The 23,298-nt window shown below is 44.2% G+C and overlaps 2 protein-coding genes across 2 annotated transcripts; one reads left to right on the forward strand and one right to left on the reverse strand.

The window, feature by feature from the left end:
* Positions 1-13,462: 13,462 nt before the first annotated feature.
* MELLADRAFT_107400 (uncharacterized protein) lies at positions 13,463-14,563 on the reverse strand (the record flags this gene model as incomplete). Its single annotated transcript, XM_007411124.1, has 3 exons — positions 13,463-13,662; positions 13,740-13,855; positions 13,926-14,563. 3 exons carry the CDS (start codon positions 14,561-14,563, stop codon positions 13,463-13,465), a joined length of 954 nt encoding a protein of 317 aa, XP_007411186.1.
* A 3,977-nt stretch (positions 14,564-18,540) lies between these two features.
* Positions 18,541-19,689, forward strand: MELLADRAFT_87845 (uncharacterized protein; the record flags this gene model as incomplete). The annotated part of the gene is made up of 1 exon (XM_007411000.1): positions 18,541-19,689. The coding sequence occupies one exon, from the start codon at positions 18,541-18,543 to the stop codon at positions 19,687-19,689; it is 1,149 nt and encodes a 382-aa protein (XP_007411062.1).
* Between the last annotated feature and the right edge of the window lie 3,609 nt (positions 19,690-23,298).

A 23,298-nucleotide genomic window follows, 5' to 3' on the forward strand; every position in this document is an offset into this window, starting at 1 on the left:
GGATGCATGTGACCTTGAAATTTATGCCAAAACTATGCCCCTTTCTAACATTTTTTGCACCCAAAAAAAGCCAGACCCCACTTGGTCCCAAGCCCCAGAGGTTGCAGCCACCGGGAGAGCTGTGACTGTCAGGACCCCTCACAACCCATGTAATTATGGGTCATAACCCACTACGGAAAGGTTGGTCGCGACCTGTTGCATCACCTGTCTCAACTGTGGTCATCAGGCCATGAACAGGCAAACGACAGTACTGGTGACAATCATTGAAACATTTTACCCATTTCAATCTATTTCAATCCTTCAGTTACTTTCTACCACCAATGTAAAGAAGTGCCATTAACCTATGGAAAATATTTTAAACAAACTCAAATCTCATCAAGACAATCAGAACAAAGAGCTTCACTACTTTTTTCTGTTAGATCAAAATCATTTCATTTAAATCAGCACAAAACAAATCAGATGATGATCATCATTTAGGGGATCAAGATTGGATCCATTCGATTCATCAATTAGCTTAGGTGATCTTAGATCAAGCTTATGCTACTCATCAAGAATTCTTGATTCAAAGAAATTCAATTTTTGGTAGTAATAATCAAATGAATAGAGTCATTTGTAGGTTGGAGTTCTTTTATCAATGCTTGACTATTGCTGATTTGAATTTGAGGGCTTCTTTATAGACTAACCTTCATGATCTCTTTTATTGCTTTGAATAGCTTTGATTCCAGGTGTAGATTCATTGGTAAGAAAGATTCAATCACATAGAAGAAGAGATACTGTTATTCTTGCTCTAGGAGCTGGAATTTTTACGCGGTTGTACTTTCACTAATGACTTTTAAACAAAATGGGTTTATCAAAACATCAACTTTTTTAAAACTCTTTTTGGTCTTTTTTTCTCCATGCATTTCAAGAACTCTTATTTGTTGAATCACAGTCATTTGATTTCAATTTCCAACAGATTCTTCACACATGTATGCTTGTAACTTGTCTCCTTCTCTTGTCTATCTTTGTATTGTTAGTATATCAATTCTATATGTTTGATTCATTTGTGTCCAAAAAGAACACACCGGAACAACAACAAAAAACACAAGATAAAACCTTTGGATTAGTCAAATCATGTTTCTGTCCCTAATTTGAAAATTTTCACTCTGATACAACAAAACTTGGAATTGATTTGAGATTACACTGAGATCTGAAAGAAGTCATACACACAGGTAAATACGTGATTGATTGGTCATTGTTCCCAGAGCCCGCGGAGGTACAAGGAAGTCCATTCAGTAGAGAGGTCAAATTCACAGGTGCAGTATGAGGTGTCACAGCTTAGACATGTGGCGTGTGGTAGCCACATGTCAGCTAGAAGAAGATGCCTCAGAAGGAAGTGAAAAGTTCTTCAGCACTTCCCCTTCCAAGCTCTCAGCTGAACTTCATCTGCACTAGAGAATTTGTCAAGCTGTCATCTCTCTCACATTCTCATTTCTCTTTTATTTAGTTTAAATTTCTTTAAAAATCCCGCCCACCATCCCTGGGTTGAGGCAATACTGGAATCACTCCACTGTAAATTGTGCAAGCGGAGCGGTAGTGGAGTGATTTTTGGGTCCGCTATAACCTCCACAATACTCAGCGGCGGCTGCGCAGCACAACCCCGGGTCGGACTTTCCCATAGCGGTAAAATCACACCGCAATCAGTCGGGGCTCGAGTTTTTCCGCTATATAGCGGTAAAAATACAAGCCCCGTCGCTGGCTCAAGTTACGCCACAACCCTCTCTCCAGATCCTCAACGCCTCCACACCATATCAACCAGATCTTGAACAACGCACAGCCAATCAATCACCAACACAAGGGCCTTTCTTCTTTCTTCATCAGCGACTGGATTGTGGGTGCTCTGGTTAGGCCTAGGTAATATTCGATTGGGCCAGATTGTGGTAATAGTATCTGTAGGCTATTTATAAGGTGAGTCCTACCTTTCGATGATCGATCAAAGGCCTTCCTGTTCACTGATTATGGCAAATTCCAAATCATCATCGCAGAAATCATCTTCCAATAGCCTTCAGGTGCCAAATCCTAGTAAACAATCCAGCTCTAGACAACTTCGACCACCCAGCCCTGCACGTTCACAGCCTGGTTTTGTAGTCCCTCCCAAGGACTCTAGAACTTCCATTGTTGTTATCTCGTCAGCAGATTCTGAGGACGATCTTCCTGCCACTGCTTCTCTTTCTGATCGTCTCCCATCACCACGACCACCTCTCAAGAACCAAACTGCCAACAAGAAGAAAGTAGCTCAAAAAAAATCAAAACCGACTGACAAAGGAAAAGTTTGTCTTGTTTATTTATCATCGATGAAGCTTTGTTATGAAATCTAATGATACTTTTTTACTTTAGGCTCGATCATGAACTAGTAAACGTGTTAGATCACCTTCAGCAAGGTCAAAAAGTGGCTCACCCCGACCAGCCAAGCAAACAAATATGGATGTAAGTGTTTGTTCTTCCCTCAGATCATTGATATGAATAGCTGATTTGTTATATGTATGTAGCCGTTTGAAGTCCCTGACGGTGCGGACTTGAGTCAAGGTTCTGATATTGAGATCATTGGGTCCAATATACCTTGGTACAATGCAGCTCGTAGTGCCAAAGTGAAAATACTTCTCTCGTACTTTCATCCTCCTGATGTAAGTTTTCCCCAGCAATATCTTTCTCATATTTTCATTATTCAGGCTGATGTTAGGGATTTCTTCCAGGGTCTTGACTACAAGTGTCTTTGGTGTGGCCTGACCTTTAGGGTTGGACTTTGAGCATACTGGAACATGTGGGGACATCGTGATGGTGGTCCGAACCGTCCTTCTTGCAAGAGTCGAGCTCGAGCCATTGCATAAGGACTCGATCTTCCACCTACCTATGAAGAAAAAAACCCACCGGCTAACAATTCCACCTTAACCTCTTTCGTCTCTGGACCAACCTTCACCGCTGAACTCTTGAACATGATGCTGGTCATCTGGATCATTCGACACGCCCTCCCATGGGCCCGATTTGAAGATCCAGCTTTGCGTGCCACTTTCTACACGGTGAACCGTGGTGCTGTTGTTCGATCATCAACTTGGTCTGCCCAGCAATCTGTGCAGCTTTTTGCCGGCTTACACCACAAGGCAATCAACACATTGAAAGTGAGTATTGATATGTACTTTCATACTTATAGATTTTGGATTACTGCTGATGGGTTTTTTTTTCGATTTTATTAGGAAAACCAAGGCAAATTTTGCTTGATTCATGACGTGTGGACAACCAAGGGGAACCGTTTTGCGTTTGTTGGTGCATCTGCCAACTATGTCGATAATGAATGGAATTATTGATCCACCCATCTGACTCTCAAAATGGTGGCATGGCGCCATTTTGGGGCTCTACTAGCCAGACCAATCGGTCGCTTTCTAATCAGGCATGGCCTTCATAAAAAGATAAGCGTCTCCTCTTTCTTTGCTTATCTCCTTTCCACTTTTATCTTTTCATTCTTGCTCTTTTTCAATCTTATTAACCTTTTCCTTTTTTTCTTCTTCCTCTTCCTCACATGTTAGCTCAAACGACCGATAGCGGAGGTAACAACGGTCCGATGGCTACTGAGCTCGAGGCAATGTTTGCAAGTGCTGAAGACCCGGCCAACTGGGATAGCTCCACCCATCATGTTAAATGTTACGCGCACAAGCTCAATCTTGTTGTTGGCCACGGTCTCAAAGTGATTGGACACAAGGTACTTATTGCAAAGCCCTCCACCCCACATGGCTTTTCACTTCCAATCCCTGGTCTTGAGGTAAACGACGGCAAGGATGCCATCGAGTACAACAATTCAGACACCGAGTCGGAATCTGAAGATGGCTTACCCGATTATCCTGACGGTGTTGATGACGAGGTTGAACATGACGATTGAAGGACTGAAAGTAGTGATAAAGAGGATGTGGTTGCTGTAGCACTTTCAAAGGTGAGTCTTCTCCTTTTGATCTTTTCTTTCATCAATAGCTCAACCATGCTAACAATAGATTTTATATTCTCTATTCTCTATTTAGATTGATACTATCTCTGGGCAGATTTCTAGCAGCGCTGCTCGACGTAATGACTTCAAGACTCGTGCTGCTCGTATGGGTTACACTGGTCGAATGTTGAAACGACCTTGCAAGACTTGATTGAATAGCCATTACAAGAGTCGTAAGATCGCTTGTGAGGCGCAGGAGGTGGGTTTCTATCCTTTCTATGTTGTTTCTTCATTCAGACTTGCTTATCAAATTTATTTATAGGTAATCAATTCAATGACTGCAGCCGATCGTAAGGCATGCTTTTTCAAGGGTGTTACCATATCAGCTTCTGAATGGCATGCGGTAGAGATGGTAAACAAAGTATTAAAGGTAAGTCTTCCATCTTTTGTGTTGATGTTAATTGTAATTAACAACAAGGCTGACTTCATCTTCTGGTAGACTTTTGTTGATGCAACAGCTCGGGTCGAGGGCAACGGACCCACCGGATGTATACTCTTAGCAGAGTATAAACGTGTGATCACTGAACTCAAGGATCATCGAGGCGAAGCGAGCCTTTTCCCTAGTCTTGACCACGCCATTGATGTCATGATCAAATGGCTCAAAGATTACCAAGAAGAAGCGGCCAACTGTGAAGCAATTGTCCTTGCTACAATTCTAAACCCACGCTTTCGAGGCAAATTCTTTTCTCTCCACTATCCTGAGCACAAATACACTTCCCAGAACCTCATCGAGTCTGCCTTCAATGACATCTTGCAAGAAGCTGAAGTTAACGAGCCAACCCCACCTCCTCAAGAGATCAATGAATCTACCGAGCCCGACATATTCAATGTCTTTGGAGCCGCGAACAGTGGTACTTCCAAGCCTTTGACATCTGAACTCGACGCCTACTTATCAGGACAGTTCCCTATCAAAAAAGAACAAACTCCTCTCGAGTGGTGGAAGGTTTGTCCACATTTTCTCTTCTTATCTTATTTCTCTCCTATCTGAATCTGACTGGATTTCTTCTTTGATTTACAGGAGCATGAAGATCGATTCCCCAACCTATCAAAACTCGCCCGTGATTACCTCGCCATCTCTGCCACATCGTGTGCATGTGAGCGGACTTTCTCAGCCGCTGCCAACATATGTACTCCATCGCGAGGTAGTATGCTACCTAAAATGATGGAACGTCTTGTTGGTTCTCAGGCTTGGTTAAAAGAGGGAATGGTACCTGATGGAGCTTTTGAAGCTGCTTCCAAGGCTTTTCAAAACTACTTAGACAGGAAGGTAAAAACTCGTCACTAGATGTACCCACTCTATCTTAAATCAAATCAAATCAACGGATCTTTGTTCCCTATCCATTATGTTTTTTATTTCTTTTACTTCTATTTTCTTGTCTTTTGTTTAGTTTTTTTTGTTTTTTTTCTATAGACATTATATCTACTCTCCTACTTGCTCCAGCCCCGTTGGCTCGGACAAGTACACATAGATTTACAATAAAAACTTTGTTTTTTGCTTGCCTCAAACCCAATCTCTTGCCTCAGTTCGCGCTATACAGCGCAATAGTGCGTTACCTTAGCGGTTTAGCGCGCAATATTAGGGCGGTTCAAGTAGGCTTTTTAAGGCCCTTTTTTAAAGTTTAAGTTTGTTTCGGAACTCTTAAATTTTACGTAAAATTTAAAGTCTGTGAACCACCTTTAGAGGTGGTTCACACTTTTGCGATCTCGTAAACAGTCATAAATTTTAAAATCTTCTTCACTAAAACCAGGAACAAAGCAAAAAAAAAATGCCCTTCCTCTTTTTCTTTTTTTGTCGCTTTGTTCCTGGACGTTGCCTTTTTTTTTGGAACAAACATGTTTTTTTTCTCAGCAATTTTTTTTTGAAACTAACACCTCTTTCATTAACAAAGTTTTTCCACAAGGGTCCAAAGACATCATGTCGGGCTTTGGCCGAGGTCCCCGAAATGGTCATTCACGTATCGCCAACTCTGCTTGTCTTGTCTATCCTCCCATCCAAAAGCATCCTCGTCAAACACCGACCCCCGCTCAATCGTCTCATCCTCTCAAACGCTCACCGGATATCATATCGCGCTTAGCAAACATCAGGACTCAATCACGGCTTCAGGGCTCCCTTGCTGGGCACGTGGACTCCGGATGCATGTACATTTCATATCGAAACATGCCCTCGGAATCTTGATCATCAGGACGATCCTCAAGCTTTTCATCTTTCATGAAATCAGGAGCCACACCCGCCACACCCATTCCAAAGCACTATTCAAAACTCTTACCTCATCATCCACCGTCAATTCTCAAAGATAACTTATTCCCGCTCGTGCTGGACCTCTACATTCTCCCAAAAGGCCTCATCCTGTTTCTCCGTTTTGTCTATCAGATCCTCGTCTCGTCTATCATATCCTCCGATTTGGATCTCCAATTTGATCTCCTTTTCTTTCTACACTTTTGTTTGAACGCTCCAAATTCGATCTCCTTTTCTTTCTACACTTTTCTTTGAACGCTTCATCATTTTTCTGAAACTTCTCACCTCTCTCCGATTTTGTTCTTGGTTCATTAGGCCGACTAGCTCAGATTCTCCCTTCCGTCGAACAAAATAAAGCCCTTCTCACCTCTCTCCGATTTCGTTATTGTTTCATTTGGCCGACTAGCTCAGATTCTCCCTTCCGTCGAACAAAGTAAGCCTGATTTATTACTGGTTCCAACCGTGTTTGATTTGGAGTTTTGTCTCTTTCTAAATGCCTCTGATATCTCAGCCCACTGGAAAGGTACGTACGAGAAATTTCATCAACAAAAGTGCTGAAATTCGATTCACGACCCATTCACTGACATCTGAAAGTTTTGCGTTTGAACGGATGTAGGCACCTCGGGCTCGTCGCACGCGAGCGCAAATCGAGGCCGATCTGATTGTGTCCGGTGTCCCAGCGACGTCTAGACCGACGCCAGCGGCGGTTAAACGTTCTCGACTCGCCGCGAACGCAAGGGCACGCAGCGCTTCAGTGGCTCCTTCTACCAAGTTGACCAAGGACAGCCCCAGTTTGGACAACATCGATTATCAAACAATCATCTTGTACCTATCCAAACCCAATATCCGGAATGCGTTATTCGGTGGCGGCAGTCAAACCAAAGTTTCTGGAATGCCGATGAATCCCAAATCTCTGTTAAACCCCCTCGCCATCGAGATCAACAACGATTACAATGTTCGCCATAACACTACGAACATGCGATTAAATGGACGAATATTGTATTTACGCCTCAAACGTTACAAAGCGAAATACAAAGCGGCAAAGGATTTCAGTTTGAAGACTGGCAGTGGCCTTTCTGCGAAAAACGTGGCGGACGGAATTCACACTATGGAAGATCTCTTGGAATCGATGTGTCCTTATTATCAGGAAATGGATGCCCTCTTCCGTGACAAAGGGAATGTCACACCCTTTGGTATACTTGACAGTAGCGTTGGCCCTCAGGAAGGTTTTGATGACAGCGATGGAGACTGCCCTGCTGCTGCAATCACTCTGGAGCTTCCTGATAGCAAGGGTGAGACCACTGATGGGCATGACCACGGTGAGATAAAACTATTACTATCTGATCTCTCATCATACCTCATGTATTTTGGAAGACGCTGACAGGAACTTTTGCGCGCTTTGTTTGGTTTTTGATTCCTCTAGCACGTGCAAATCGGCCAAAAGCTCCTCAAGCGACCTTGAACAACACCTCTCGGTTTCCCAGCCCAGACGCTGAGGAACTAGAGGCTTACGCGGAATACTTTAACACTGAAATCGATCCTCTCAACCGCCACGTCCTCGAAGACCCCTTGCCTGTGCTCTCGCCCGGTCAACCAAACACCGACAGCGGTTCCAACTTTCCAGGTCACACCAGGGCTCGATCTACCCATGAGGATTCAGAGGACGAAGTACCCGCAGAGAAATCAATTGCAAGACCGCCTCGCAAATCTTACAAGAGACTTACCGCGAGAGAAGCTGGACTCACAGCTGAGGAACTTGCGTTGGACAACAGCTCTGACGAAGATGGCGTGGTTGCCATCAAAGAACCTGCGAAGAACGCCCAATCAGTGAAAGCCAACGAAGGAAGCAATCGTCGAGCTGCTCGTTCCACTCTGTCCCGTCGAGGATTGGACTCACTACCTTCGATCGATCCGTCACAAGTTCACAGCAAAGAGAGCAAGCACGCCTTAGCCAATGCCATTCAATTGGGAAATGACGCGAAGCTGATGATGATCAACAAAGCCAACGAGTTGCGTGAACACCTTGAATCCGCTCGAATCAAATCAGAACTCGAGGCTCGCCAGTCAGACCTCAGTTGGGCCAAGGAAAAGTATTTCCTTGAGCGCCAGGAACAGCGCGAGGCCGAAACGAGGAGGATTGCGCAAGAGGTAAATAAGGATCGCAAGGCCTTTTGCGAGAGGTTGGTCATGGACGGTAAAACTCCGCAGGAGCTTGAGGCGTTCTTACGTTTAGTATATCCAGCCAAAGAAGCATGGTGAGTACCCCTGCTGTTTCAAGTCAATTATATCTTAGTAGTCAGCATCTGTGTGCTGACTGCGCATCTTGATACCTATGATACCTAGATGATGTTCTATCAGCAATCGTCTTTCACTAGCACGGTACCAGTCATGTATCTTTTGGGTCGCTATCGCCACCTAGTTAGTAAGAGCACTCGTCTTCACTGTTCACTTTCCCGTTGTCAGTTATGTCCCCTGTAATCTTTTTCTTACACCTCAGTTTACTGGTCTCGTCCTCCTATGTTTGGAAATATCTTGCCCTTGTTTTGTTCTTGCCCTTGATTTGTGATAAGTACTACAGTGATTCTTTGTAGTTAATCTTTTTCTTACACCTAAGTTTACTCGTTTGTAGTTAATCTTTTTCTTACACCTCAGTTTACTGGTATTGTCCTCCTATGTTTGGAAATATCTTGCCCTTGATCTGTTCTTGCCCTTGATTTGTGATAAGTACTACAGTGATTCTTTGTAGTTATTTGAAATAAATACCTTTTTCAGTCCGTAATGAAATGAGTTGAGATTGAGTGAGATTATCGAATCACCAACCACAAGGTAACACCTAAAATGTTATACTCCGGACCTTTGGCATTGATGTGCCGTTACAGTCACGCGTTAGATTCTGAGGGAGCAATTTCTGGAGGCAACCTCGCGTGTATCTTAACAATCAAGAAAACTATAACTTCATTACGAACCACAATTACTAACACTTCGATAACAGGTCACAAACTTGATAGATGCTGGGTAAGACAGAATTGAGACAAACACTAGAAGAAGGCCATTGAAACCAAGAAAGCACGGATGGAGAAACACACAAAAAGGACATTGTCTATATCAAGCTACAATTGGTAAACCTCCGCTTTGCCAATTGTAGGCCACCGCGTGGTCTCGGACACTCTCACGTTTCGCCCTTCCAATCTCAATGCCCACTGGCTCGGGAAAAGCACCTCCTTGCAACCGCCCAGCTTCACCACGTTCTGGTAAGAGCAGATCGTCCTCTTTAGTCCAAGCGTTTCCAAGCCCTGCCAACATATTATGTAATATGATGCACGTGCGTACCCAATGCAGGATATGATACATGTCCCCCCGAGAGTTCAAGGACAACCTCAGGCCTTGAAGTGACGCCCATCGAGACTTTAAGATCCCAATGCAGTGTTCATTTCTAACCCGGGATTTTGCAATACACCAATTGAAGTCTTTGTTTTGCTCAACCTCGGCGGCTTGACCTTTGTACGCAGGGACCACGGTTTCAGAAGGTAAGTAAGCGGAGTCCGCAATTATGTATTCGCCTGGGGTAATTTATCCAATCAGTTTGGGTCATTTCAATCAAGCAAAACAGTTTCAACACAAACCTTGTCCAAAATAAAGGGCTGGCTGATTTGCCATTTCACACTTGGCATAAACCGTACTATCACAACAGGATCCTGGCCAACCCGCGTAGGCGTACGTAATTCTTCTGTCGCAGTCACACACTATCTGCACGTTGATCAAATAGCGATGCTTGCGGTCAAAGAAGACCTCTCCGTCACGACCGGGACGTTGAAACAGAGGAATGGTCGTTCCATCCACGAAACCCACACACCGTGGAAAACCGTCGCGTGAGAGGACTGTTGAGATAGCCTTGCGTCTGTCCGCACTTGGCCATGTGAGGTAGTGAGCCCCTACTTCCAAAAGGGCCGTAATAACTCGTCTAGTACAGTTGATAACGGAGCCTCGCCCGACCTTGTAATTTCTGGCAAAACGTCCAACCGAGGCTCCGTTGCCATTGCTGCCCAGTCGCTCGAGGGTGATGGCCAATTGCTTTTCAATTGGCGGCTGCGGATTATTACTGGTGGAAATGAATATCGGGTGTGACTCTAGTAATTGAAGCAGCGCGAGGAAGCCCTCTGGGGAGGTACGCATCGCCTGGCGAAAGTCGGTCCTTCGCGAACGAAGCATGTCGCGTAAATCGAAAGCCGTTGGGAACGGATCCCGTACACGTGCGTGAAGGTACCGTCGTGAGAGTAAGTGACCAAGTAGCGCACCCCACATCTCTTCTTCGTTGAAAAGCGTATTGTACACATTCGCCGTTACGTTATCGTCATAAAAGACCAAGGTGCCTTCCGTTGGAATGGTTGGTGATAGTGAAACATCAGGCATGTTCCAGTCGGAGTCCATATGGGCCACAACGCAAAGGTTAGTGAGATCACGGAGCGTTGCAGTTCTCTCGGAGACGCGCGGCATTTTCAGGGATGAATGATGAAGAGGCGGTGTGCGAGTGAGTGAGATGTCAAACTGAGAGTGAGTGAGATGTCGAACTGAGTATTTGGATAATTTCAAAATTTTCCAAATAAAGTGGATGGATGTGGATATCTATATGGGGCTTCCGCTGATTGCACTTCCGTGTTGCCAAGCACCCAAAAAAAAGCCCCCTGCTTGTGCTCACGGGCTAGGATGCCAATTGTCGTTCGGCGTCAAGAAAAGAAAAAAACGCCAGGGCCGACCGTTAAGAAAATTTGGACCTGGATTAACAAGCACTTAAAACTTATAATAAGACTGTTCGTGACTTTGCAAACTAGAATTTTAAGGTGCGACCATCCTTAAAAAAGGTGATCGGGTCTGGGCGACACGGGTGTTCACGACTTTCTTCTTGAACCGCCCTATTGCGGTTGCTTCTATAGAGCGCAATATTGCGCAGAGCGGAGCATTTTTCTCGCTGTGATACCTTGTGAGGTTTTTTTCCATAGCGGGTTGCGATTGGATTGCATTGCGTTATATAGCGCATACTCCGCATCACACTGAAAATAGTTCAAAATTCAGTGCGTAGCGGAGCGGTTCCGGCGTTGGTCGAGGAGTCAGTCCTCCTCAGGCCTACTCTCGTCCCCAGAGGTGATAAATGTTAGCGAGAATACCTATTCTCCATAGATTTATCACCTCTGGGCCCCCCCCACACCACACCTAGTAGGATGTTGATCTGGCAAAGGTTAAATCTTGCTGTGGTAGAATAGGCCAGTGGAGAATTGAAGACGGGAAGCTGTATCCAATTGGATAGCCCTCCCACGAGTTGGAGATTAGCAATCTTAGAATATACATTCACCTCTTGACACCACTCTATGTAAGAATGGAGTGAAAGAATCATGTGTAAAAACAACTTGATGAGTTTCCTTATGTGTACTCTTAATTGAGACCAAGTCACTTTACATGATGAAGATCAATGGATCAAATGATTTGTATATATAGAAAGAGAATGCTAAAAGGATTTGAATTTCAAACAAACCAAAACACATTAAAAAATTGAAAAATTTAAACATCAGACAAGAAATGTAATTCACTCTTTCTTCAAGAAAGTGGGGAGTGATTGATATACTTCAGAGGCGTGGTTTTGCCAGTGGCAAGACATTTGGGGCAGGTGAAACCCACCTTGCCTTGTTAATTGGGAAGGGGAAGTGGGAAGAGCTTGTTGATGTGCTAAAAGTGAGATTTGAATGTGGGTCTTTTGGAGGTGTTGTGGTTGCAGTTGAGTTGAGGTGAGATGGTCAAACAGAGGTGGTGATTGATTAAGTGGAAGGGGGGAAGCTGAGATGAGGGCAGAGGACCACAGGGCCTGTCACACCTGTGCCTTACTCAAAGTTCTCACCAAGCTTTCATTGGGGATGTGATGTAGCGGAAAGGAAGAGTGAAAGAATTGTGTTGGCTTTCACAGGTAAGGGACCGGTCACTGAAAGGCCTGACTGTCAGGGCTCTCCCGATGGCCCCTTGTTCTCCCAAGCCCTACATTTCAAGGTGCGCCCTGGTTGGCCCTGCCCACCTCCTGGGAGCCTTTTGGAATTTCCGGGGCTATCAAAGGCCCCGTGCCCGGCCACAATTTTTGGGGGCCGGGTCATAGCCCTAATCACACTTTTGTAGTGTACCTGGTTTAAGTGGCAAGCAAACAGGCCCTCATTGCACAAAGGTGTGAATGACAAAAGAGATTCAAATTTCTGTTTTTCATTTTCAACGGATAGTGTTAAAACAACAAGATCAATTCTTGACATCTAATGACAACATATTCTTTGCTCCAACTAGATGGCCGATATTACCAAGGTGAACTAGTCCATACTGTTTTTAAGTTGTTTAGTCACATAGTGTTTTGTGCAATAAATGCCCAATGCACTTTTTTAAAAAAACAGGCCCTCAGTAACAGTGGTCCTGCTCAGCAAAACATGCAAGGGTAGGGTTTTTTTCCTATGTTCCACAGTCCTTTTTGGGTCCTATCTCATTCAAAATCTTGGGGTATGGGTGAGTTTGATGAGATCAACTTTAGGCTCAGTATGAGGAAAGGTCATTCTTCCTGGCATCTTACATTGTGGGGGGAAGTTCCAGTGTTCACGGATGCCAGAAAGACTACCAATGCCCAGGGGGTGCGTGAGCAGAGTTGAAAGCCCAGCAGTGTTCAATCAAATGACAAGATAATTGCAAACGGATGATGTGAATCCCAAAAGCTCCAGACGATATAGAAGTGTTACAAGAATATACATAAGCAGTAAAGAAATTGAAGATAAAAATAGGATCATCAATGGCCGAGGTCAGCAAGCCTGAGTAAAGCAGGACTGATCGGGTTTCAAACCAGCCTTTGGGTGTGTTTATGACTCATACTTGATGTCTTCCCAATGGACATTGAAGTCACAGCGTCCCAAAAATGCCCTGCACCCCGCCGGGGTATTGAAAACCCAATGCTAAAGAATGAAAGTCTTCCGACCAAGAAAAGAAAAGACTTCTAAGCTAGCTCCCCACCTTAGGTTCATGCTATGTCCTTGGAGGATAAAGAGTGATATGATGAAATTCTTTTAAAGGCAACCGGATAGGGTTGTCGTCCATGTTGCGTCTATTATCGGTATGCACAAGGTTGCACAGAATCATATAGAAAGATCCTGACAAAGACGGATTCGAAGGAATGTATAACGGTGGCGCCAGGATAACTCGGGTCAATGCATGCCTTCAAAAATCTCGCTGTCACAATCTGAAAAGGCGGGTGAAATAGGCCATCGGGCTTTCCAATCAGCATCGCTGAGAGTCGGTGACCGCATAATGTCAGCGGATTGAGAATAGGCGTCTGACGAAGTATCAATTTGGTCTTGCGAGTCCGAGAGCGAGGAGCTACGAATAAAAGAGCCCATCATTTCACCTAAATGTAGGGAATGAACATTGCCTCAGTGGAACGCCCTGTAAATCATCAAAAACAGATAGGAAATCGTCACTGACCACACCAAGTTCCCAGAGATTGCTTGATAGATTCCAATTCGACTAGATCGGCAAGTGTCAAGTTCGCTGCCGAGATGGGAGGTGAAGCAAGTCGCTCGGGGTATTGATTCAAGTGCCTGATAAATATAAATCAGCTTATGTGGAATTGCAGCCTAGCATTGGCCGTGGGCATGTAATTAGACTTACCAGGTTGAACCACGCATGGGAGAACCATCAGCAAAACGCACGCTGTGAAGCTTCTTAATGCCGCTAAAATCTTGAGATTGCTTATGCCCAATTTCCAATGGCTGAGGAGAGAGTTGGAGTGGGGTGGGGCGATGTCGAACCTTGCGATGTTTGAGAGATGGGCGGCGTTGGTCTCGAGTGGCTTCGCGGTGCTGTGGCGAGCTATATGGTCCGGGCGTGAGAGGCGTGAATGGTGTGGCAGGGGGGGAAGTGACCGATGTCTGGCACTGGGAATGGAAGCTGGGGCGTAAAAAAGCGCTTGATGGAGCTGATGAGGGCATATCAGCGACAGTGCTATCTTCATGCGACGGTTCTAGATGATCTGATTTTGACCGATTGTTCTGGTGTGGACTAGCAAGATCTTGGGAACTGAAATGTGTTCCTGTCGGCGATGGTCCCCATTCAGCTATGGCTCGGGCTGATAGGGGTGGTAGGACATTGAAGTGCAAATCACCCTTGATGAGGGCGGGGGAGACAGGAGTGTGGTTGGGCGATTTGTTGCGGCCCGGGCGTAGTAGTCGAGATCCAGGGGAACTGCTGAAGTTTCGATCGGAGGGAGAGGTCAAGATTTGCTCATCTTTGCCTTCGACGAGCAACATGGGTGGTGGGCGTGATTGAGTTCGAGAGGATAGCTTCAAGGAGCTTGCAAAGCCAGCTGGAGGACTTGCCAACCGAGTCAGAGAAGGCTCTGCGATAGTATCAGCCACAAGAGATGATATAAAGTGAGCATATGTCAGGATAAATTTTCTCAAGATATGAAGAGATTACCAACCTTGAAAAGAGCATACAACTTGGGTCATGTTGGAGTCTCTAGCCAGAGAATAGCCTTAGAACAGTGTGTTGATCGAGGACGCGAAGGGAATGGACGAGAGAAGGGCCAGCGTATCCCCCAAATATTCGCAATCAGGGTGCCAAGAGATCAAACTCAGGGATCAGAACTTTAAAAAAAGGGCCCAACAGGAAGAATGTACAAAATAACTGGGCAAATAAAGAAGTAACGAAGAAGGACTATAGTCGACAAGGATCGATGTGAAAAGAAGGGAAAGTGGGTAGTTCTACTCACTCAGTCTTATACGAATGAAGAACGAATTGTGAAAAGGGATGAGACAAGCAACACCATTCAAATGATGTCCAGACCCCCTCAAACGTCTACGTTACAGACTATGATCTCTCTCCACTGCCCCGCTGAGGAAAGAAAGGTCAAACAAGTACGAGAGGGTTCGCACTGAGTACATACAGCTCTCGCTGAGACTTGAATATTCAACGGATGCTGCGATGATCAGGTCAGGTCTATCTCGTAATAAATGTTGCATGAATGCGACTTTGAATATAGATTTACGAGAAAGGGGTCCAAAAGCTGGACGTATGTATGTTCACCAGCAATTCCAATTGCAGCAAGGTGGTGACCGCAGAGCAGATGTTTGAAATACCTTGTTCAAGTCAAATCGCTACGTAGACCGAGAACACGAAGCGACAAGCAACACGGGAACCTCAACCTCATCACATTGCCAAATTACAATACAGTCGTTCTCAGAAATGTTGGAAAATTGCAAAATCTCGAGCTGAGCTCGGGGTCCGTGCGCTGAGCAGTGACACGCAGATACAAACACTGACAAAAACTTTGATTTTGACAGGTATCTCAAGATGAAAATTCGATTACTTTCCATCATACCTCGATGACCAGACTACTATCTTGCCAATGGCCAGGCTAACGGACCAATGTCTTCAGAAAAACGGTGAAAACATACGATTTCATGGTTAAGGGGTTGTAACACGAGCTGAGGATCAGAGGAAGGATGGCATGGAGAGGACACAAGGGAGTTGAGGTTGGTGAAAGGGACACTGATCTCCACTCGACAGCTGCCATGACTTTTCCGTGACACATGTCATGAAAAAGTCGCCTCCTCGGGACCACGACCTCAGCTCGAAATGTTGGATTTTTCCAACATTTCTGAGAACGACTGCACATACCTCGATGATGCAAGTCGACCACAGATCAAAGATTTTCTCCACATCCAGACTGTCGGACAACGGAGTGTTCCAGTGGAGGATCCGGATTCCGCAACGAAACTCCCTCCCTCCACTCACCTGACTTGAAGATTTGCAATTCTCGACCTCCACAAAACTTGCATCAAACTCTAAAATTTGGTCAGTGAAATTACTCTTCATGATTTTTCAATGGTCATCAAGGCCAAAATCTACCACAAAAACTGCGTATGGACGGGCTTGGCACGTGCCCATTTCAGGGGGGGGTTCAAGTCAAGTTTTGGCGGTGAACAAGTTTACATGTTTTCTTGAAATTTACTGTAAATCTTATAAAGACAGGCTTTACTCTCAAGGATATGACCGTTTGAAGAACCTTCTGATCATATTAAAGTAAATTTTGAAAAATCAATAAGAATGACATACCATCTCTCAGAAATTTGATGTTGACACTTTTGAAGAATGACTAGGAAGTTTGAATTTCTGATCAAAATGATGATTTGATATTCTTTTTTTAAAAATTTCCAAAAACATTTTAAAAGAATCTTTTGGTAAAACCAATTGTTTCAATTTACAAGTTATGAAAAAAGGTTTGATTTTTGAAATTTGCATGAGCTACCTAGTCCAACTTCAACTTAGATTCCAACTTCAATATCAAGTCTTTTTTGTTCTGTACAATGTTTGTTTTTTGATTCTCTAAAAGCAATCTTTTGTGCTTTTATCCAGCTGCAGAAAAGTCAAAAGATGCTCACAATCTTAACAAAGATCAGTGTTCCGGGCACCCGGATCCTTCCCTTCCAAGACGGTGTGATTCCTAAATAGGCTATTACCTTTGTTGTATGCTTACGCGCTTTCCGCGCTTTTCTTTTCCCTTAGTGCTTTTCCTCCCTTCCTATTTTTGTTATACTCTTTTCCTATTTTACTTGTAGACCAGATCTTGCTAGATCCGTCCCGACCATATACTGTATTTCCTTGTGGACCGAATCCTACAGTACCAGATTCGGTCATCTCTCATCTTGTATCACTACGATCTTCGATCGTCTCTTGTTGTACCGCCATTCCATTGTTTTCCTTATTCGTTTCTCGCAGAAGGATGTTTGCCTATATAACCTGCTCACATCCTCATAGCAATGGAGAGGACAAGTTACTTCCTACTTACTTTCGTACCCATAAAAGTGAGTAGAATCACAAATATATATTTGTGTGTTTTATTTATTTTTCTTTCTCAATTTCTCTAACTTTAATATCATTATAAACCTGATATCGAAAAGGGCTCGTTCTCTAAATCCGTGATCTAACTTTGTGTTTCTCAATATCCCTTTCGACAGACAACCGTAATCGAATACCCTATAACCAGAAGCAACAAACCTCCCCACAATCCGGATTAAAACCGTCGTAAGCTTTTGAAATCTCCTAGCTAGTCATTCCAAATCCTCTCGACACCCTTCCCCTCAATTAGTTAGATTAATTAAAGAATCCCTTCTCTTATACACACAGAACAAATCACCAACACCTTATAACCGTTTATCGAAACACTTTCCTCGTGCTTTTTAGCCATTTGATTTTTAAATCACTCATCAGTATCTTTTTGAAGAACCCACGTACGTAAACCAGACTCTGATCAAGTCTAAATATTCCTAAGAACCATCTCTTAAATTTCCCTTTGCTTCTACCCTATACACGAACCAATAACCCAACAGAAATGGAAGATCATACCGGATTCATACAAATCCCGGCCGAAGACCTTTGTCTTATCCGCGCCCAACTCAAACAGTTTGGCAACGAACTCCACCAACGCGAACAACACCATGCTCGCGAGATAGCCGACCTTCGCCAACAAAACCAAAATGTTTTTCAGCAACAAACTAACCAGATCAACCACCTCGAAAACCTCCTTAACAGTCGAGCACAGACTCCAGCTCCCCCCAAACCCGATGCCTTTCGGGCTGAACCAAGAAAGTTTACCGGGTATGGAGACAACGCTCACCTCTGGTTTTCAGAATTGGAATCCAATTTTACGATGCATCGATATCCCGAATCCTCCTGGGGCGAAATGCTCGGATTGTATTTGGACGAAGAAAGTAATATGTTCTGGCATGAAGTTCGTAAAACTCAAGGAGGAACCATTACTGATTATCAAGACTTCAAATTGCATTTCCTGAACCATTATAACTTCGACATGATGGTAGAAGAAATATTAGAAAAGGTCAAAATATGTTACTATAAGGGCGACATCAACGATTATATCTTAAGGTTCAGAAGATTAATGGCGTACCTTCCCCTAGATGTTGTCACTTTCGAGACTCGCAAATTCAATTTCATCGACAAACTCCCAGCACACTTTAGAGAAAAAATCAATAACAAAGGTGACATCAGAACTAACAAAGATATGGAACTCATCTATTCAGCTGCGAGAGAAGCCGAGAGAACCGTCAAAATCAACAACCGAAGTTTTAAATCACAAGATTATCACAAATCCTCTAACTCTCATCACAAGAACTTCGACAAGAAAACCTTCAACTCTCATCGCAGTAGCTTCCGATCTCCAAACCTCTTTGGCAAACCTCACACGGTCACTAATAGCTCCGGACCAATGGATTTAGATTCAGTAGATATGGCAAAGGTTGAGTGTTATAGCTGTCACGCCATGGGACATATGGCAGACAAATGTCCCAAAGGACACAAGAGGAAACCCTTCAACAACTCAAGAAATCGCCCTAATAACTCTGATCGCCGGAGACCTAACTTATTACTCATGGAACATCTTCCTTTCTTTCTGTCAGACCTTCTTTCTCTTGACTCGTTTGTTTCTCCGTTTCAAGATCACGAACTACAGGAAGAAACCCCTTTTATTACCCCTTTCTCTGACGCAGATGGCAAAGTCTACAGAGCGTCGCAAGAATCATCTGAAAGCCTAGATGGACCAACTGAGGATGGTCAAATCGATCTGGAAGAATACAAAAATCACTACCTCGAAGCACTCCGAGATATCGAACCCGAGACCCTGCTCAACTTAAACAAAGAAAGAGAGGCAGTAGCTAGAGTAATCAAAGACGCAAATGACTTTTGCTGTTGTAGGTCTTGTAAAGCCTATGGAAACGAGGATAGTCCACCCACCACCTCAAGCGGTATAAGCTATTTTGATCTGACGCCTCAAGATTTCAACACTTCCAAAAAAAGGACTCACCTCGACAGTCCGAAAGAACAGGAACCAGGCTGTGACCACGACGTCTTTAGTATAGATATGAAGACTGAGAACCTCAATCCCGAGAAGAAAACCAAACTGGAACTTCCCGTGATTGACGGATATCGATACACTACAATTCGGACACCTTCTCCATCGAATGGCCCGGATCCCGTAGAACTAGCCGAACGTGAACTAGTTAACGTTGAGACGTGGAGCCACATCCTCAACACCACTTACACCAGTTGGGCCGACAGGGACGACTTTGATTCCGTCTGCACCCCAGACGAAGAAAACTCAAGTACCGCTGCCGTAGAGTCTCGTGGTAGCATCATGAGTGACGCTCACTCAAATCTCACCGACTACAAAGACCCGGGACCACAGGCCATCAATCTCCCTTCCCTTTCATCCTCGTTACATGATTTATCAGTTGTTGACATCGAGTCAAGTTCCTTATCTGAACACAACGGATTAACTCGACCGATCCTCGATGACAATCCACATCTCGCCTCCCACGAGGAGGACGGGAAGACCTCCCTACCAATCTATCCTGTTTGATTCCAAAATATTCAGGTGGACGCCATCATAGATAGCGGCGCGGCGGCCAACTACATCTCAAGGGAACAAGTCGACAAGATGAAAGAACTGTTCCCAACCAAAATCGACATTTTGCCTGTCAATCAACAAGGAGTGCGGTTAGCTAACGGCGCGAAAGAATCGTGTAATCAAGTGGCACTATTCGAAGCAAAAATTCAAGACAAACAAAGCATGGACATCCATGAATTCAATCTCTGAGCTTTTGTCTTACCCTTGCCCAATATCTCCCTTATTCTTGGACTACCCTGGTTACGCGAACAGAAACCCCTCGTAAATTTCACCACTGGAGTTTACATCGTCAAAAATGGATTCAGAGTACGCCCAAGACAGTATGAGCCTAAGTTGTTCACTATGGACAAAGACAACTATGAAAAGTTATTAGAAGATTTGGCAAGAAAGACCGCACCAGCCTGTTGGAAAGAAGAAATAGGAACTGTTAATGGTAAGTATAAACATCATATTGACACTGGCGACGCTAAGCCCATTAAGACTCACGGACGACCTCATACGCCTCCAGAACACGCTACCATCAAACAGTTTGTTGAAGATAGTATTGCTCAAGGTATAATTGAACCCTCTGACTCACCATGGAGTTCGCCGTTATTACTCGTCAAGAAACCGGATGGGTCTAATAGGGTATGTGTTGACTATCGTGCTCTGAACAAAGTCACAAAAAAGAACGCTTATCCCTTACCGCGCATCGATGATGCATATTTATTCTTATCCGGATCAAAGGTCTTCTCCACGATTGATCTAAAATCAGGCTTCTGGCAGGTACCGATGGAAGGTGCGGACAAAGAAAAAACAGCATTCACATGTAGGTTGGGCCACTTTCAGTGGCGTGTTATGCCCTTTGGTCTTTGTAACGCTCCGGCAACTTTTCAGGAGATGATGAACTCCATCTTGAAAGAAGTAATTGACAAGTTCGCACTTGTTTATTTAGACGATGTGATAATTTATTCAAAGAGCGAAGAAGAACACAAGAACCACGTGAAAACTGTCTTCAAAATCCTACAAAAGAATGGCTTGGTCGTTTCAGCCAAAAAATGTAAATTCGGAAAATCCTCTCTACTATTCCTGGGACACATCGTGGACGGAGACGGTATTAGAACGAACCCGGAAAAGATTCAAAAAATCGTTGAGTGGCCCAGTACCACTAATATTTCCCACGTACGCGGGTTCTTGAACCTTTGCACTTACTATAAGCGCTTCATTTTAAAGTTCTCCTCTGTAGCATCCCCATTATACAAATTGACTGAAGGATCCCCACGACCTGGGACGTCAATTGTCTGGGGGGATACAGAGCAACTTGCTTTCGACAAACTCAAGGCCTCTTTATCTCAAACTGTCCCTCTTCAGCATCCAGAACCCTTCAAGCCGTTCGTACTTGACACCGAAGCCTCCGGTACGAACATAGGAGCGATCCTTCAACAAGATACCAACGTAAAAGTCCCTGAAGGAGTAAGTTTCGATTATAACCTATATCAAAAAAACCTGAGGAATTCGAATCTGAGACCAATCGCATTTGAATCACGGAAACTTTCCAAAACGGAACAGAATTATTCTGCCCAAGAACGAGAACTGCTCGCCATCGTACACGGATTGAAACACTTCAGAGGATTCATAGAAGGTTCGCCTGTTCTAATTCGGACCGATCATGAATCGCTCAAATATTTCAAAACACAGAAGCATATTAACCGACGTCTCGCTCGATTTGTAGACGAGATCGAGTTTTTTAACACTCAGATCATCTATCGTCCAGGAAATGATCAATTAGCCGCCGACTCTCTCTCAAGAAAACCGGACACCGAATTTGATACAGATCCTCCAGAAACCGCCGCCTCACTTTTTGCAATCCACGACCACGAAGGACAATACCGTGAGCTACTACAAAATAAACTACAATTACAATCTGGGATACCTCCTTCAAAAGTGGGAAATGGAGACTTTTTCTTGGACGGTGACCGCATGGTAAAAATAGACCTCGATCACCCTCACCGAGAACAACTCACAGTCCCAACTAGCCGGCCTGAAGCCGAAAGGATTTGTTACCGCATCCATGAAGACCTGGGACATTGCAACATTAAAGATGTCACGAGCGCAGTGAAACGACGATACTGGTTTCCTAACGTCGAAAACACAGTCAAGGAGGCTATAGACTTGTGTGAAGCCTGTCAGGTTCATGCACCAATTTCAAAGAAGCAAGGTATGCCACTACAATTTCTACCCCGTGGTAAACCTTTTAGGAAGTGGGGAATGGACTTCGTTGGTCCACTACCCAAGACTCCTAACGGGAACCAATATATCATCACCGCCATAGATTATGGTACAGGGTGGGCGTATGCTAAAGCTCTTGTTTCCACATCCTCAGACGCAGCAGTCTCACTCGTCAAGGAACTCACTTTGAACCACGGTGTGCCCGAAGAAATCATAACCGACAACGGGTCAGAATTTATATCCCATAATTTCAAAACTTACCTCAAAAAGAACAATATCAAGCAAAAGAATACATCACCCTATCACCCTCAGACAAACGGGTTGGACGAAAGGTTCCATGGTACTTTAACCAATGCTCTCCGTAAGTTTTGTAGTCCTTACAATCAAAACTTGTGGGACAACTATCTAAATACTTGTTTATTCGCATATCGCGCATCTTTTTCGCACTCAATGAAAGCGTCACCCTTTTATATGGCCTACGGGGCAGAAGCTAGGTTGCCTTCAGAAGCTGTAAGCATTAAATTCGACAACTCACTAGAGAACCTAGAACTAATACTTAGACAACGTAATATAGCAACCGATAAACTTAACACAACGCGACAAGAGCTCATTGATGACCTCAATCAAAGGGCCAAAGAAAGGTCGGTGACGCAAGAGGAATCATATACAGAACGAAACTTTTGACCTGGAGACAGAGTCCTCCGCCAATTTGAAGGCCGACCATCCAAGCTCCATCCCAAGTGGGATGGACCATTCATTATCCAAGAGGCATCTCCCGATGGTACGTTCACACTAATGACTTCCAACGGACATGTGCTTAAAGCTAAGGTGAACGGGTGTCGTTTGAAAAAATTCAAAGGATCTACCAATGAATTTTACTTCGCATCTCGCAGATTACACGAACGAGATACAGTGGCTAGAAAACGAAGTAATGGGACATCTGGTACTATGCCGTGAAGCATACGAGACTGTCAAGAACAGAACCTCGAGCGAATTCGTATATGAGTTCTTAACTAACATGTCATCCCTAAATGATAGTGGCATGAAAGAACTAGTGCGACGAAACAAAGGTAAATACAAAGATGTAAACTAGGAAGTTTACGGTCTTAAGGAGGGGATGGTGTGATTCCTAAATAGGCTATTACCGTTGTTGTATGCTTACGCGCTTTCTGCGCTTTTCTTTTCCCTTAGAGCACCCACTATGGGTGCGGTTACGAGGTGATTTAGCGTTACCTTGACGCTAAAATTCAGACAGGTCCACTATGGACCTGTTTTACGCTTGCGGTCTGTACCGCTGCGTTAAATCTTGCACCCCGCGTGCTCAGATCTACGCAACCCTACGACATGATTTAT

This window comes from Melampsora larici-populina (assembly GCF_000204055.1).
Source record: "Melampsora larici-populina 98AG31 unplaced genomic scaffold MELLAscaffold_23, whole genome shotgun sequence".
Classification (NCBI taxonomy): domain Eukaryota; kingdom Fungi; phylum Basidiomycota; class Pucciniomycetes; order Pucciniales; family Melampsoraceae; genus Melampsora; species Melampsora laricis-populina.